The sequence below is a fragment of the Ovis aries genome, chromosome 2 (genome assembly GCF_016772045.2).
Source record: "Ovis aries strain OAR_USU_Benz2616 breed Rambouillet chromosome 2, ARS-UI_Ramb_v3.0, whole genome shotgun sequence".
In the NCBI taxonomy this organism is placed as follows: domain Eukaryota; kingdom Metazoa; phylum Chordata; class Mammalia; order Artiodactyla; family Bovidae; genus Ovis; species Ovis aries.
The window spans coordinates 193,673,999-193,692,436 of record NC_056055.1 but is presented as its reverse complement, the minus strand read 5'-3'; the positions used below and the strand labels follow the sequence as shown (position 1 = coordinate 193,692,436).

The following is an 18,438-nucleotide window of genomic DNA, read 5'->3' as shown; positions in this document are numbered from 1 at the left end:
AAAAGTATTAACCATAAAGGAAAGAATCCGCGAACTATACTATGCTAAAAGGGAATATCTAGTCATCAAAAGGCACTGGTAAGCAAGGAAAAAGGAGACCAGACTGTGAGACAATACAGACCACATACACACCCTATAAAGGTCTCATATACAAAACAACTGCAAGTCAAAGACAGAGAATTTGAACAGAAAAAAATGTCAAAATACTTGAATAGGCACTTCACAAAAGATGATAAGCAAATGGACAATATTGAAAAGGTGTTTGGGTTCATTAGTCACCAGGAAAATTTGAATTAAAGATCCATCAGAAGGATCAAAGTGAAAATGACGGCCAACACCCGGTATGGCAAGGATGTGGTGCAACCATGACCTCGTGTGCTACTGGGGAGAGTGTAAACTGGTGCCGATACTTGTAAGACAGTTTGACAGAATCTACTAAAGCTGGACACATGCTTACCTATGAACCAGCAGCTCTATTCCCAGGTATATAACCAGCAGAAATGTATACAGATATTCACCAAAAGATGTTCATAGGAATGTTTGCAGCAGCACTGTGCGTAACAGCCAAATGCCCATCACAGCAGCATGGATTACAAAAGTGCTGTCCACCCACATGATGAAGTATCATACAGCCAGGAGAACAAACTTTAGCTATATTCAATAATATAAATGAATCCCACAATTATACCTTCCCCAACTTACGACAGGATTACATTCCTGATAAACCCTATTATAAGCTGAAAATTCCATAAACCAAAGATACATTTAATACACCTAAACACCAAACAGGGTAGCTTAGCCTAGCCTGCCTGAAACATGCTCAGAACATGTACATTAACCTACAGTTGGGCAAAGTCATTTAAAACAAAGCCTGTTTTATAATAAAGTGCTGAACGTCCCATGTGATTTACTGACTACTACACGGAAAGTGAAAAACAGAAAGTTGTCTGGGCACAGAATGGTCGTAGGTGTATCAGCTGTTTCCCCTTGTGATCTCGGTGTTGACCAGGAGCTGCTGCCACTGCCCAGAATCACAGGAGCATCTCAGGCCCAGGAAAAGATCAAAATCCAAAATTCAAAGTCGTTTGAATGAAAGAGGCCAGAAAGAAGAGAATATACTGGATGATTCTACTTATAGGAAGCAAAAAAAAAAAAAGGTCTAAATTAAAACATAATACTAGGCAACAAAAACAAAGTTACTTTTACATGGGATCATGACTGGGATGCAGGAAGTTTCTGGGTGTTATCTTTGGGGTGCTTTTTTCTTGGGTGCTAGTTATATGGACATGTTCACTTGGTAAAAAATTCTTGGAAAGGTCCATTTCTGGTTTGTATATATTTCTGATGTGCATATCATTAAAAAAATTTTTTAAAGAGAATATGCCAGATCCATTAATTGGTGTGAAAAAGTAAGGAAGTTAAAAAAAAAAAAAGTTGGAGTGAAATGACTTAAGAGAATATTCTTAAAAGTCCTCACCACAAGAATTGAGAGGTGATAAATGTCAACTAAATTTATTGTTGTAATTTCACAATAACACATATAGCAAATCATTATGTTGTATACCTAAAACTACCTGGAGGAGGAACTGGCAACTCACTCCCGTATCCTTGCCTGGAGAACCCCATGGACAGAGGAGCCTGGCGGGCTCTATAGTCCACGGGGTTGCAAAGAGTCAGATGCGACTGAGCATGAACACACACCTAAAACTAAGTGTGTGTTAGTTTAAAAAAAAAAAAATTAAAAAACTAAGTGCAATGAAAAGGTAACTGGCTGATCTATTTCTTTTCTCAGTACTGCCAGGCCTTTTGGTGAATATGGAATTAAATTCTGTTCCCAGTTTTCTCCTTAAACACTGAGAAGCTGAAACTGTTTTCCTTACAAAGTTAGAATTTTGTTGAATTTTATGAAATTGAGCAGTAGGATCTGGCCACCACGCCAGCCAAAAAAAAAAAAAAAAAGTTAATGAGGAAGAGATTGTGGTTTATGCTCTACTGTGATTAACTACAGATTTTGAAAATGATCTTCAAACCTAAGAGAACAAAGCAAACAACTTCAAGATTTGGAAGAAAACAACTGAAAAAGAATGAATTTTCTACCAAGTGGCTATTGGAATACAAGCTGATGAGACTCTAGTGTCAGCTCATCAAGACTGAGGCTTCCTATGGTTCAGCTAGGCAAACCCTGAGAACGAAAGCACACAGAATGGAATTGTTAACGTGAGATCCAAAGAAAGAGCCCCTCCAATAATAATATAACTCCTCAATGTTAAATCTTCAAATGGAAAATGAAAACTCACAGCTGCTTTTCTCACCAGGTGGAAAGAAGAGCAGACTACTGCCCTTCCTTTTCATGAATTTGAGTGCTGCTGTATTAATGGAAAAACAATGCCCAGTTTAAAAACAAATCCTACTACAATGCCTTTTGGCAAAAGAATAGACCATTATGGAATTTACCAGCAACTTACACCATTTCAAAAAGTGCTTGCTATTTGAACATCTTAGGGCCTAAACTACCTTACCTAATACATGAAATGTTAACAGCATATAGAGAGGAAAAAAAAAAAAAAAACAAAACCCAAATGCTGTTTTCTATTATATGTAGCTTCAAAGAATTTTAAACCATGCTGTAATTATCATAATTATACTCAATTACATGAACTTGAGAGTTCTCACTCAGCATATTACTTGAAATGCCATGATAATAAAACCATTTATTCTCTTAGATTTCAGCCAAACCGTCAATTCTAAGGATGTGCCCAGTTCTCAGAACCCTTGGCCCTGGTACATTGCCATTACAGACAGGCCCCGTATCGCCTGGAGTACAAGCAAAGGCACTCAAACTGCAGCTGAAGGTCCTCCATTTGAGTATTGGGTCCAAGTTGTTATTCCAAGTATGAAATCACAAAGCTGTATCCAGCCTTTAAGTTGGTAACTTCCCCAAGTTCCTTTCTTGCCTTGTGGTAGATGGATGTCAAAGTCAAGGGTAACTGCGTCAACAATGAGGGAACTTGGCAATATCATGGTCTGATGTTTGGTCCTCACTGCCTGGTTACTTTTTTCAAGCACAACATCTACAAGACACTCCATGGGCCAGGCAACCAAGTGGTGGTTGGGAATAAGTTAGGGCTGTGTTACTAGTGTACACAGGAAATCTGGAGTGCCACCAGTACTTTAATTCTCCATTGCAGGACAGTGACAGAAATGCAAAGACACACAAACAGTGGATGCTCACCTGCTACAGTAGGTAACAGTACAGTTTATCATAATCTCTAGTTAGGTGGGACGTGGGTGAGCAGCACAGGTTGGTCTGGCCAACAATGTTGTGCCCTGAAAGCTTCCATTCAGGAAACAACCTAATGATGATCAGCAGGGGACTGGATAAATAAAGTATAGTGCATCCATACAACTGAAGACGATATGGTACAAAGAATGAAGAATGAAAAAGGCAAAGTAAAGAACAATATCTATCACATATTAGCTTTTGTCTACTAAAGCAGGAGGAAGGTAAGAATCTCTATTTTTATTTCCTCTTGTAAGCATATGCATAAAGTAAAGAAAAAGAAAGACTGGGAAAGACTGAAGGCAAAAGGAGATGGGGGGAGCAAAGGATGAGAGACAGATAGCATTACCGACTCAATGGACATCAATCTGAGCAAACTCCGGGAGAGAGTGAGGGACAGGGGAGCCTGGTGTGCAGCAGCCCATGGGGTTGCAAAGAGCTGGACACGACTTAGCAACTTAACAACAAAGTAAAGCAAAACCAACTGAAAACAATAGTTCATTTTTCAGGAAGGCAAAGGAATTGAGCAAATGGGCGACTGATGGGATGGAAAATCTGTGTTATATGTCTTTTCATACTTCTTTTTATGTCAAACAACGGGAATGCATTACATATTTTTTAAAGTATTAAAAAAACCCCACCTCTCAGTTCCAAATTTCTACTCACCTATTTCAGGAATCATCAATCTACCACTTTAGATACATGTTGGAAAAGACTAAAAGAAAGCAATTATATCTTCTATTTGAACCAATAAGCACAAAGGCTTTTGAGGATTTTTTTACAGGAACAACTTTTTTAAGTACAAAAGTTAAAAGAAAATCCCCAGAAAAATAGTTTAAATGACTGTTTCTGGTTTATAAAAGGTAAGTGAAATTCAATTACACAGAGAACATGTAATGTTTGGATTGTAAAGCCTTTCCGTGCGATAATACATTGACACATAACTTAAGAAAATAGCTTGAAATACAAAAATACAGTTGTGATCCAGGAAATGGCACCAAATTAGAACAGTTTTATTATTTAACATACCAATGTATATACATTATCCTCCCAAATAAAAAACAATTTTGATTCCAAAGTTTAAAATGTGATTTCCAAAATGAATCCTAACCATAAATTTTGGGGTAAAAATAGTCCTGCAAATTAACACATATCATTTTGATCCTTGACTAAAATATGCACCCTGTACTAATCACCTCTCCATACAAAATGTATATTATAAATAAAACTTTCAAAAAAGATCTCAGATGTTTACTGCACATCATAGAGAATGCTTATCACCATCTGAAAGGCTTTAAGCCCTTGCCTTTATTGGATGTTTAAAACAGATACTCAAATCTGGATGAAAACAACACTCTGCAGGTATTAGCATATCTAGGATCATATATGATGCTTGTCAGAAACAGGAATATATAACCTTGCTGGACTGCTTCTGTTACTTTTTCTAAAGTAAGAATTACTCTTTCCTACTGTTTTAAAAGCAATGATAAGAGATGTGAACAAATTAAAAGTCCTGTTCAAATGTCAGTTTTCTCTTTTCAAACAGAAACCACATGTAGAGGCATTTTTACCCAGTCATATATTTCTACTTCCTAGGACCAGCCCTTCTTGAAGTATATATTGTTAAAGACCATCCTACAAGGTTCCTAATGAATGCTGTCCATTATCACCAGTAACTGTTCTGGTCTCAGCATTTTCAAACTCTCTTAGCTCTGGTAAAGCCAGCACAAACCAGCCAGAACACAATGGCCTTAAGGGAAAAAAAAAGGGGGGGGGGCCCTACTAATAAGTTTTTGTATCGCCTAGTACAGTGCCTAGCACAGAGTAGGCATTCAATAAATAGGTGACGAATGGATGCACTATCTTTTGAGACCGTTTCCTACACTTCGATGTATTAATGATTTATGAGTAATATGCTGCATTAGGGCACACAAATCTAACATGATGACTAAACAAAGAACACACATGACATGGCATAGATACTGTTAGCTTCTACAATTCTGTCCCAGGGCAGAATGTGTACTTTAAGGGTTAAACTACTCCAATAATAAAAATTGATTAGTCAAATATTTTTATTTTGCCAAGGGACTCTAACAGTATTAACCTTTGGCAATTCCCCAACATAGAATGAACTCCAAACAAAACAAAACCAAATTGCACTGTTACAAAGAAACGAGTCCATGGAAGCAGAGAGGAGGCGCCAGTTAAGGGACAGCAACTTCAAGGAGGCGGTTGTTTTTTCGCTTGCACGTTGGGACACTCCCGTTTTTCTGGTTGCCCTGAATAAACTTCACGCACACTTTGTCTTGCCTGAACTGCACCAGGAACCTAGGAGGAAAGAATAAGACAAACTAAAGAAAAGTACACACAGAACAGCTGATGATCACATGAACACTAGCCTTTGTTTTTTAATGGATATTTACCTTGACAAGTATTCCCCTTTCCATCAGCCCTTCTAGCCAGAGGATTATACCACCAGGTATTACATTGCCTTTTGCTTCCAACGGCCACCATTTAGCCCTAAGTAAACTCAAGCTCATTAGCTCATCCTATTCCTATACAGTAAGAAGGACTATGAATAATTATTTCCACATTTGAGATATTAATAGACAAACATGCTATTTTCTCCATTTTTCTCCACTTCTGCATAGCAAAAAAAGTAAAATTATCAACAAATTGAGAAAATGAAATACAGAAATACAGAGAACAGGTCCAGAGACATTCCAGACTATGGTTTCTAAATATTGGATATTTATACACTTCCTACACTACTTTTTTTATATCTATACACTAAATAACTGTTTTAAAATAGCTATGACCTACAGAATAAAAATGATGAAATCATAAGTCTTATCTGCCAGTTATATTTTTAATATCCATTTAAACATATGTATACACACACAGGTATATCATCATAAAAATTTAAAAATCTATCATGTACACCTAAAGACATCTCTTATGGTACAAGTGGTACAAGCAGTACACTGTGGGAAACGGTATTTTAGTTCAAATCTTTCCTTTCACAGACCAAGAGCAGTCAAGCGTTTGCCCACAAGACTATCTGTCACAGCTTCCTACAACAGACATGTGACTGGCCTCCCCTGGGCTGGGTGCTGTGAAGAACAGGCACTGCATGTATGAACGGAGGTCTCTGAGGCATCACTGGGGAGGCATACGGGCAGCACGGCTGTACTGGAACCCCGGCTTTCCCAGCTCTTTTCTCTCTACCATCAGAATCAGTATAGCATTGCCACGTGCTCAGTGTGTTTCTCAGGGAACTGTTTCTGAGTTACTGGTGTATAATTAAATGAGTCAGTCTAAAAAGCATGTGGCAGGGTCACATGTTCACTGGCACCCACGATAGCTCTGCTCTGTACATGTCAGTCTCTGCTTCAAGGTCTAAAGAGCCCATGTTTCGCAAACATTATGCCCTGGAGTGAAACGTGACACATAAGCTTGTACTCATCGGTGGTACATCTGAGCTTTAGATGGGCTGTTTCTTTTCAACTTGAAAGCACTAAAAAGCAGCTCTAGTTCCAAATTCGGCTGCGATCTCTCTCTAGCACGCATATTTAAATCTATGTGCCTCAGAGGAAAAGCAAAATCTTTCAAGTTTAACACAAATACATACATTTAAAAGATCAAATATATTTACATTTTAATTTTTAAAGACAATCTGTAGTGTAATAAACGTAGAGGGAAGTTCTTTTCCCAATAACTTAAGCATATACCAACTGTCTCCATGTCCTCAATTCATGCCCATGATTCACGCCAGAAATAACAGCAGCTAAACCTTACTGAGTGTTTACCACGCACCACACTGTTCTCAGTACGTTACACATATTAACTCAACTTTAAAACAGTCCTATGAGGTAAGTATACTATTATCTCTCTTTCACAGAAGAGAAAACTGAAGCCTAGCCCACAGTGAGGACATACCATCCTCCAGCAAATAATCATGTCAGATGCATGATTTCACAGCATCCAAACCACTTAGAATGTCACAGCAAACTGAGTACAGGTTAGTTGTTTGCATTTAAAATATTCAGAAAAACAACTGTATAACTTAAAGGATACACGTGTATGTATTCCATGTATGTATGCCTATATACATATATTTAAAGTATTTGATAGAAAAACTTCACTTTAGTTTTCAATACTACAGATCCATTTTTAGAAGAACTATAGATCTTGTTTAATGTTATCCTTAAAATGCAATCTATTTACAGATTGAATAGTTTGGGAATTTAAGGACTGGGCATCACAAGGCAGTCGAGTCTCTCAATGAATTCAATTCTCATGTCGACATGTGCTGGTTAAAACTGCTCTGAGGAGGAAGCAGGCCTTTGGCTTTCCTCCTGTAAGCTGACATCCAGTTTATCTACAATGATTATGGAGATTGGGTTTGTTAGAATACCTACGTCTATTTCTAAAAAGGATGCACTGAGGGAGGTTTTGGTCATTGAAATGTATGTCTGTATAGTCCACAAAAAGACATCATGGGCATGCTTGTCCATGACTCTGTAAAATTTTGTTTAAATTTAAAATGCTCACCAAAAAAGTATAGAATCCCTGCTTAAGGGCTCCCAGAGGTTATGAAGCAGAGGCTACATGGGAGCCTTGTTCTGCCACGTGGACTCCTGTGCTGCCTAGGGAGGGACTGTGGGGCCATGCAAGGCGCCATCAGCTATTTTCTTTGTATGAGACCAACCAATAATTAGGAATAGGAGAAGGAAAGGTGTTCTGGTCTAGTTTATAATGCTACTAATGTTTGTTTTCTTCACATGGACACACTGAATCTTCGCTCAGATAAGCATGTTTATTGAAAACTTACACACTTAGAACATCACTCCCACCCCTTCTGTGACAAGCAGGGTCCCTTTCACCTGGAAGTCGTGTTTTGAGATCGAATGCCTCAAAGACAAACTGTGAGAGCTGCTGACAGGGTTCTGTGGTTGACACAGCACCCTGCACCCCCACAGGGCGCCTCAGGAGAGTCACCATGTACAAGAAGACTGCAAAAGCTCTAGGAAGTGCTGTACTGAGGGACAGTTCCTCTCTTCACAGCACATCACTACTAACATCCTGCCAAGGCAGTGTTCTCAGAATGCCAGTCTGGGAAGTGCTAAAAGCAGCAATCCTTGGTGGCCTGGATGTTGGTGTAGTTTTCTCTGTAAAGATGGCCCTATTAACATAGTAAACCACATGTGAAGCTGCTTCATCCATATACCAAGAAGCGTCTGCATCTGAACACAAAGAATCTTTCCAGGAGGTGTGGGAAGACCAGTCCCACTAGAACAGGAGCCCAGCTTCCTGAGTTATGAAATATTTCAACTAAGAGCTTAAAGATCTAACAACCCTAACAGGTGAACATTTTAATTGATGAGAACCCAACTGGTCCATATCTTTTCTCCTAAGTCTTTGTTTTATGAGAAAGGACTTGATAACAATGGAAGTTATTTTGTTTAAATTGCAATTTCCAATATAGGGTATACATGAAAGTCAATTACCACCCCTCACCCTCTATTCCCATCTAAACACCATTCCTAGTGTACGACGAGAACAGACGGTGAACTTGAGGTTCTGTCAAACCTAGTATATCAAGGAGAGCTGGTGTGGCTTACAAAGGGACAGGAATGGATATGAACTTATTTTAGAGAAACTTTTAAAAAGCGTTGAAATAAAATAGGCAGGGAAAATCTTAATTAGAAAATAAAATCATTTCCTATGCAATATGGTGATGCAAATTTTACTCCATGTCCAAGAAAGTATATATACAGACAGTAAACAATCTATTGAAAAGTAATCAATTAAGTATCAATCCACATAGTAACTAAAATTCATTCCAGTGATCTCATACTGACAGATTTAATAAACAGAGGGATGCTCCAACCTGTATGCAAATAATAGGTCTCTAGAATTAGAGTCCTACTGCGAAGCAAAAAAAGCAGATTTCAGATTCACAGCAGTCTTAACACTAGTGAACCCCAGTCAACCCAGAATGCTTATTCCATAACTCTACTTTGTATGTAAAAAAAAAGGTATATCAAAAATACCTAACATATTCCCAAATGGCACTCTTGACTTCCCCCCACCCCCAAACCCCTCATTCTTCAATGTCACTACTGCAGTAAATGGTACCATTTGGGCTCATGCCCGAAACCTAACACCCAATCTGTTAATAAGTTCTCTTGTTTTCCTTCAAATTACATTCAGAACCTGACTACTTCTCACAGCCTCCCACTCACACCCCTGCCTAAGCCTCGTCATCCTTACCCGACAGCTCGGAGAAGCTCCTATTTCCTCTGCTTTCGCTCTTGCCTCCCTACAGTTATTCTCCACACCATAGGCAGAAAGATCTTTGAGAATCATAAATCTAATCATGTCATATTCTTGCTCAAAATCTATAGTGGCTTTCCATCATCCTCAGTAAAATCTCAACTCTAGGCTCCACACAGACCCTGCCTCTTGCTCCACGGTCCTCCCCCACTCCCTATTTTGCTCTAACAATGTCCACTCCCACTTCAGGGCCTCTGCACCTGCTGCCTCTCCTGGAAGGCATCTCCCTGGATTCCAGTTTCAATTCAAGTGTCACCGCATCAAAGCGGCCTCCTTGGTCTACTATCAAAAATAACACTTTCTGACCTTTACTCTGCTTTTTCTTTCCTATGCCAGCATTTACGACTAACCAAAGTCATGCCACCTATTTATTATTTCATCTGTGTATACCTGTGTCCTCTATTAGGATGTCAGGCATGTGACCGTGGATACTTGGTCAGGGTCACTCACTGCCCATCCATCACCTAGATCACATGTCGAACACATACTCGGTCCTCAATAAGTAGTAGCTGTCAAAATGAATGAGACCAGGTCCCTCAACTAAAGCAATAAAGCTGACACGGAAAAGACATATTCAAAAAATTCATAAACATACTCATCAGAAATTTCAATATTGAGCTTCTGTTTGGTTTGGCTGAGAGTCGTCCGATAGAGCTTGGTGGCCATTTCAATCAGGTGATCACTGCTGAAGAGAAAGTCTCCCTTACTAGCTGCTTCGCAGCCCTGAAAGAACAAACCAAGAATCAGGCTAATTGTAATTAAAGACAGCTCGGGAGGTTATGTGTTTACAGGTTTGGCTGAAACCACATTCACAATCTCTTTAAAACATCAGCTACTGGTGTCAAGTCTTCCGAATCAACAGTGATGACAAGAGCAGTCATCATTTCTTCCAACTTGCTCAGAGCACTTTAGTAAGGTCACCTAAGCCCTTGTCCCCCCGAGCTGGTCGATGGACCAGAAGTACCACCAGCACCACCTAGGAGCTTGTTGGAAAAGCATATGCTGAGTCAGGCCTGACCACAGGCTTACGGCAGATGCTTCCACAGCGAGGCCCATGTGTGATCTGCTTGCTTGCAGGTTGGAGAAGCACTCACTGGCCTAACCTACAACTTATCCTGAAAGCGCTGTTCTAAAAGCTCCTCCATGATTTGGTTAAAAAAATAAGAATAGCAGCAACAACGCTTGCAACAAATATTCTAGGGCAGTGTCCCAACCTCAGCTGCACAAGGGACTCACCTGGGGAGTTTTCAGAAAATAGAGTGCTTGTGCCCCATTCCAAGAAACTCTAATTTGGTTGGACTGGGGAAATGGCCTATGCACCAGCATATTTTAATATATAATCGAGGCTCATAATCAGCAATGAAATAATATGCTCCCTTAGGTTAAAATCCACAGTGGGGAAAACAGGCTAAACAAAACGTATGGGATTTTTTTAAAGTTCAAAATCAGTTAGATAGACTACTATCTATTAGTTAAGTATATGTCTCTATATATGTTAATATTTACTGACATCTGTTTATTCAGTGACTATTATGTGACATGTACTATGCTAAGCACTTTACATAGTTCCATTCAACCCTTATAACAACACTATTAAGTAGGTACTAATATTTTTCGTAAGAGAAGAAAAATTAGGTAGGCATATTAAAGTTTAAATACCTTGGCCAAAGTCACTATAAAGTTAACGGTACCAATGCCAGAGTCTACACTTTAACTGCCCAATTCAAGCCAGGCGGTCCTGGTTAAGCTGACATCAAAAAATCTTCAGGTCAAAATTATTATGCAGTTGTTTTACTATAGTTGCATCCTTTAATTAGAAAATCCCCAAATTGAGTACGGACAAAAAGACATTTACCAATTTAGGAGATACAAGAAATAATAGAAGGAAGCATAATTTTAAATGTCTTGATATTTCTAGGCATTAGTCTCAAAATAATGCACATAACACTGGGTATAAACAAAAAGCTACTCAATGAAATGAGAATTCAAGTGAACAAGTCAATAAAAGTCATTAATCTTATTTAGTTACTGAAAAATGAAGCCTGAGATTTTATGTAAGAGTGAATATAGCCCGATTTTGCAGATCAGTAAGAAGGATATATAAACTTCAAGTAACAGGATTATCCACATGTGGAAAATCTCAAATCAATGGCTGAGAGATCAGACCAATGCAGAAATCTTTCAGTCAAATCAATAGTTGAAGCTTTACCTCTTTGAGGTGGATGGCAAAGAAGCCATCATTTTGTGAGCTCATAGATACTTTGGTTACATCCACCAGGGGAACCTCTGACTTTATCTGTCCAGACTTTTGATCAGCAAGAAGGAGATTATTATTTGTTAAGAGGAAAATACGGGATGTACTCTATGAGAAAACAAAACAAAAAAAGATATAAAACCAAAGATCAAAAACACCTCCAAACTGTCCATGTGTTTAAGGCATTAGTTATTATAGAAACGCATATCTTATAATAGTATTTTTCAGCCTGAACACCTATGTAAACTGAAAACACACTAAAGAATACAGCCAATCTATTTCAATTTGCAAAAATTTCAGAGAATGAGCAAAATTCCACCTAAGCTTAAAGGCAAGAGAAAATAGCTTCCTTCACAGTAACTCTGCAGAGAATATGAAATGCAAAATTTTTTTTGCTGTATAGTTGATTTATAATGTGTTAGTTTCAAATGTACAGCAAAGTGATCCAGTTATACATATACTCTGTGTACATATTTCTTCTCAGATTCTTTCCCATTATAGATTATTACAAGACATTGAATATAGTTCCTTACAGTAGGAATTTTCTGTTTATCTATGTTATATAAAGTAGCGTGTATCTGTTAACCCCATATTCCTAATTTATCCCTCCCCTCCCCTTTCCCTTTTGATAACAGTGCTTGTTTTCTACATCTGAGTCTTTCTGCAATGCAGATTTTAACATTCAGAAAACTGTCCCAATTGAAACACTGTCATTAAAGGTCTCCAGGGTTAGCATTCTTACCTTCCCGTTAGCACGGTTAATTTTGTTCACAATCTCAGCAATGATAATCTTTTCTTCAATGGCATCTTTGAGTTTCTTATACTTGGGATTCTTATTGATTTCCAGGTAAGGTCCTTGGAATGGCTGCCCAACACTGAAGGGAAAAAGTTCCTAACATTAGAAATGGTTTCAGATGGAAGTACTACTAGAAAAAGGTAACAGGTTGGTTAATTCTGAAATTCAAACTTCATTATATTTTTGATGTGACCATGGCATTTGGTTGGTAAGACTTTGATACAAATCTCATCACATGGAACAACCAAGACAGAAATCTGTCCCAAGAAAGACAGTCAAGACCCATGTGCATAGTCTCATGGGAAGGAAGAGGCAATTTCTTCCAATCTGTTAATATAAAGTTAACAGCTGCCTACACAGGATTCATTAACACCTTTAAACAGTACAGAGCAACGATAAAGAGGGCACAGATCATTTTCTTCTGCTCCAAAGAAAATTTTCATTTTCTCACAAAGAGTAAGAAAATTGACAGGTCTTCTAGGGGGTAGAACAGATCCAGAACAACCACTTTAGAAGAAAACTTTGGAGCACTTAATATTACCATATAACTCTGGCTCTAAGCCGGCCATGTGTAAAAGGAAAATCGGCCTCTCCTCTTAGGATATGCCCCTAAATGGACAGAAGTGGCCAAGGTAAACATTCAGAATAGGAGCAGTTTTCTTCCAAACAAACCACTTCTTGCAAGAGGCACGATCGTGCACCCAGCACCAAGATTTCTTTTCCTAAAGACATGTGGGGTGACTTCAAAGACGCCAAGAAAAAACCACGGCTTCACTTTGAGCTATAAAGTTCTAGCAATTTGCAAATGCAACTTAAAATGCTTGCATTGTGGGTGGAGGATAAGGGCTGAAAATCCACGTAGGCGGTCAGGGTTTCACAGCTCCAGGATAGGAAAGGTCGGCACCCCTAAGAGCTGCCGCTTCACATAGGAGTGGGCGCGTACACGATTCCACTTCAATTAATGCCGGAGACTCAGCACGCCACCGTTCCTGAAAACTAGTAAAACTACCCGAAAGGCCTTGGCTTGATATTAACATTTTTGGATGATTGTTCATATTCTAACATGTTTTTAATAATACAAAGTGCTAATAGTATTGGAAATTTGTTTCTTCAAAAACGTTTTATTTTTTTCCCCCTCTTTCCAGTTTCTAAGAAGTCATCCACAGGGAATGTTAATTAAGAAGGTTACTTTACAATTTAAAGATACATAAAAAAAATGCTGAATGAATTAAGTTGGTGAGGAAAGCATACAGACAGTTTACCCGTTTGAATAGGCTTTATACAGCAGGCACTTTCAATACCATTGGTTTTAGGCACTATGTTTGACTGAGGGGAGTATATGCCCCCTCAAGCAGCCAAATCAGCTAACCAAGTAAGCTGTGCTACTAAAATATCTAAAGCAAATGAGTTTGGCAACTTACGTGCATTTCCTCCTTTAAGAAGAACAGCTGTAGACATAGAGAACACACGTGCACACATACAACATGCAGTCCAAGTGAATATACTTAGCATATAATGCATTTTTATTTCTAGGACATTCTTTGGAAAAAGCTAGAAGTTGTTATAGATTTGGCTTGAAGTTGTACAATCTACTGTTTTATAAATACCAGATACAAAAGGGATAGGAATTCTGGGGTGGGGTGAGGGGGCGGGAATGATGACCTTGGGAGAAGTAAGAATATTCAGATAAAGCAGTTTTTACCACAAACTGCACTTGGCAAACTTGCAATTGGTTTTCCTTCTTTTACTGAGTACTTGATGTCTACAATAAAGGAACTGAAATTACTGCAGAGGCCAGTGAAGTCAGAGGCAATGAGTTAGCTGACCAAAAGTCACTACAGGCCACAGTCTAGGCAACGCCAGAAAGTGACAGACTGGCTCATTCTTCATTTATCTTACAAAGGAGATTCTGACCCAGCTTGTTAAAGTGGGAAGATTGGAATGGTGATTACAGGAGATTGTCAACAGAAACCAGCTAGTCTCTGAAACCAATGGAAAACGAATAGGAATTTACTGAGTAAATCTCTTATTAGCCTAGACAATTTTTATTTTAAATGACAACTTCTAATTATTTAGGAAGTGTTCAGGATAATGCTAAGGGAGTAAAACCATCACATGTGATCTTGTTTCTCTAAGTATGCTAAGTATGAAAGCTCTTGCTCAAATGTGTTACATTCATATTCAGACTTTTCAGAGTATCTTGGACTGCAAGGAAATTAAACGAGTCAATCTTAAAAGAAATCAACCCTGAATATTCACTGGAAGAACTGATGCTAAATCTGAAGCTCCAATACTTTGGCCACCTGGTGCGATGAGCTGACTCATTGGAAAAGACCCTGATGCCAGGAAAGATTGCAGGTGGAAGGAGAAGGGGATGACAGAGGATGAGACGGTTGGATGGCATCCCCAACTCAATGGACTTGAGTTTGAGCAAGCTCTGGGAGATGGTGAAGGACTGGGAAGCCTGATGTGCTGCAGTCCATGGGGTCACAAAGAGTCAGACACAACTGAGCCACTGAACAACATATCCAGCCAATCTCAAAATACTTCATGAAATTAAAAGTCGGTGTGTCACTAAAATCAAATCCCACTAGGAAATGCCTACAATACATTTGAGAAACTTTTTTAAAATATTGATTTTTACAGGTAAAGTCAAACCATAATACCTAGATGGATATAAAGCCTTCTTGTCTTTGAAGAGTTCACTGGCTTCTAGCTTCTCTTCATAGATAAGTTTCTGTTGGTCTGTGAATTGGTCCCTGTATTTTTTACACTGTGAGATATGAAAAGAAGAAGAAAAAAAGACATCACTTATATAAGTAAATCATTACTCATCCTTAAATATGCTAAACCAATTTAACAGCAGTTAAAAATAAGAGTAAACGTGTATGAGATATTCATTAAAAGGTCAAGAGAATTTTTCCTTCTTGAGTTTTAAAAGGCTGGTCTTGGAAAATATCATAAAAACTATTTGTGTTGCAGAACTTGTGATGCTTCTTCAAAACATACAAGAACTTCTCTGGCCTGAGCCCTCCTGAGAGTACCGTTTCCTCCCACTACGTCAGCCCTTGGACATCCACACTTTTTCGGAGACTCACAGGAAGAAAAACATGGTCCATCACAGCCCAGCATGCATATTTATACACACACATATATACAATTGATACAAAAGCTTCAAAAAACAGTGCTTATCCTGTCTACATGTCATATATCCTGTTATTTTCATTTCAAAATGCTGGTAGTAATACTACTAAATTGATTTCATGACTCACAAATATGTTACGATCTATAGTTTGAAAAGCAATGCTCCAAACCCTCCATTACCATTTCATGACATGGACATTGCTGTTTCTTGTTGTCTGTCGCTCAGTCATGTCAGACTCTTTTGTGACCCCATGGACTATAACCTGGCACACTTTTCTGTCCATGGAATTTCCCAGGCAAGGATACTGGAGTGGGCTGCCATTTTCTTCTCCAGGGGATCTTCCCAACGCAGGGATTGAACCTGAGTCTCCTGCATTGACAGGTAGATTCTTTACCACTGAGCCACCAGGGAAGCTGGAATGTGGAAATAGGACCTGAGAAATCTCCCCTTCACACTGACTCTGAGATTGTACTGAAAGGAGACAGGGGATGGCATGAGGAGCAGGACCAGTTTCTTTAGATGAACTTTCTAGGAAATCCAGTTCACGGATGGGTGAGAATCACCCACATGATCAGATCATCAGCATTACTGCCCACCCTTGGAATAAATGCATCCTTCTCTTCTCTCCACGCCCCAAACCAAGGGAGGTAAGGGCAAAATTCAGGAGCCAGGGGGAAGGGGAGGCGGAGCAGATGCCTAGTATTCACAACCTCCCATCATTATTTCTGAAATAGTTTCTGTATCAGACTCAAAGGGGGAAGTGAACGTTGAGATAATGGCAAATCTTGCCAAACTGACTCACTAAGTAGGAGAACAGGACTTAGTATTCCATTCCACAGGCTGTGCTGGGAACAATCATTACAGTGATTAGTGATAATGTCTCTCTGTATATACATATGATTCAGCTAAGAACAAGTCCCAGCACTGAGCAGGAAAGTTTCCTGGAAGATGTATCCATCATTTGCTCACTCACTAAATACAAGCGCTTCAACCTAAGACTTCATTCTATCCAAATGACAAATAATTGTACCATTCCATGTACCAACTAAGTTACTGAAATAAAGTCAACCTCTATACAAGTACCCCACGTAGTCCACGCTGAGCACGACCTAAATTACATGTTACGTGCTCATGTAAAATTAAGTGAGCTAAAATATAAGGCCAAATCAAATAGATTTTCAGCTTCCCTTTCATTCAGAGAGAGGGAAATTATATGTCCTTTGGGTGACTTTAGAGCTTTTCTCCCCAGTCCATCAGAATGTGTATGTTCTCATATATGTCTATGTAGATCTATGTAGAAAGTAAACTCATATAATTTGTGAGACTCTACTATTCACATGGAGATGTTCAAACTTTATTATTTCTACCTCCAGTAGTATTTCTTCAGATAAACATGAAGACAAGAAATCGAACTACTTGAAAGCAACTAGAATCTGGACAGAAAAGACAATGCAGTCCTGGAGACATCACAGGAGCAACGAGGGTGCTGCGAATTCTCACAGATAGCCAAGCATGCTTCTAACTTCAAAATCCTGCTTTTATGTTACCCTTTGCAAACACTCAAAATAGATGGCAAGACGTCTTCGAAAAAACATAAAAAGATGATTTTTACCCTCCACAAGTGGAAAATCCTTTTTAGCTCCTTGTGAGTAGAATCCAAGAACATGTAGGGTCTCGATGGCCAATTCTTATCTATCGGAGATAAGGAAGGCACCTTATTTTTCATTTCCAAGAAGTATTTTTGCACCTGTGTTGGGTTTGACAGAAAATATCAGGTGAGTCAAACACACCAGAAAAAGAAAACACTGTCTAATACAAACCGGACTCAAAGAAACCAGTCTTTAGTGGAATTTAGCAAGTTCTGGTCCATAAAACTTTGTAACTCCTCCGAAAAGTCTCTACTCTACTATTCTCACTGGCTGGAGAAATCTGAGCTCCACCAAATGGTTAAGGAAAAAGAAAAATAACCAACGTGAATACTAATTTTATTATTATCACCAATACGAAGAGCTGCAATGTCTAACAGGCAGCCACACATGGCTCATGACTACTCTACTGAACCACAAAGATACAGGACGTTTTTGCCACTACATAAAGCTCTACTGGACAACACTGCTCTCGAGCACTTGCCATGGGTCAGGCACTGTGGGGGCTTTACAGTGTGACTTCATCGGAACCCTTACCCTAACTCTACGAGTTAAGTGCTATTACTATCCCCACTTTACAGATGACAAAATCAGGCTTTCAAATCTGTGAGTGGTGGAGCAAGCCGGCTTCAGAGTTCACACTCTTCAGCACTACACCTATTCTCAGAAAAACGGAGAACTTTTGAATCCATCCTGGGAGAGGAGCACAGCCTCGCTCTCCCACACCCCTCCACCCACTAGTCTGTTTGCCAGCCTTGCTCGGCAGTGGTCCATGGCAGTTTAGCAGGGCAAGATCTTGGCATTCCCCTCAAATTCCTATGGTGAAACCCTAACCCTCAATGCGACGGTATTAGGAGATGGAGCCTTGGGGAGGTAATGAGGTTGAGATGAGGTCATGAGGGCAGAGCTTCCAAGATGGGATTAGTGTCCTTATAAGAAGAGACAGGAAAGAGTTTGCTTCTCTTTCTATCACGTGAG

The 18,438-nt window shown here is 39.1% G+C and overlaps 1 protein-coding gene across 11 annotated transcripts in view; it reads right to left on the bottom strand.

The window, feature by feature from the left end:
- Positions 1–4,272: 4,272 nt before the first annotated feature.
- MYO1B (myosin IB) overlaps positions 4,273–18,438 on the bottom strand; it is a 191,965-nt gene continuing 177,799 nt past the window's right edge. For all 11 annotated transcript variants that reach the window (XM_004004774.6, XM_012140860.5, XM_012140869.5 and 8 more), the window contains 6 exons: positions 17,427–17,561; positions 15,336–15,442; positions 12,616–12,748; positions 11,829–11,981; positions 10,215–10,342; positions 4,273–5,608 (listed from right to left, as the gene is read on the bottom strand). In XM_004004774.6, coding sequence (XP_004004823.1) covers positions 5,485–5,608; positions 10,215–10,342; positions 11,829–11,981; positions 12,616–12,748; positions 15,336–15,442; positions 17,427–17,561 — 780 coding nt within the window. In that variant the 3' untranslated portion in view covers positions 4,273–5,484. The remainder of the gene's footprint in view (positions 5,609–10,214; positions 10,343–11,828; positions 11,982–12,615; positions 12,749–15,335; positions 15,443–17,426; positions 17,562–18,438) is intronic.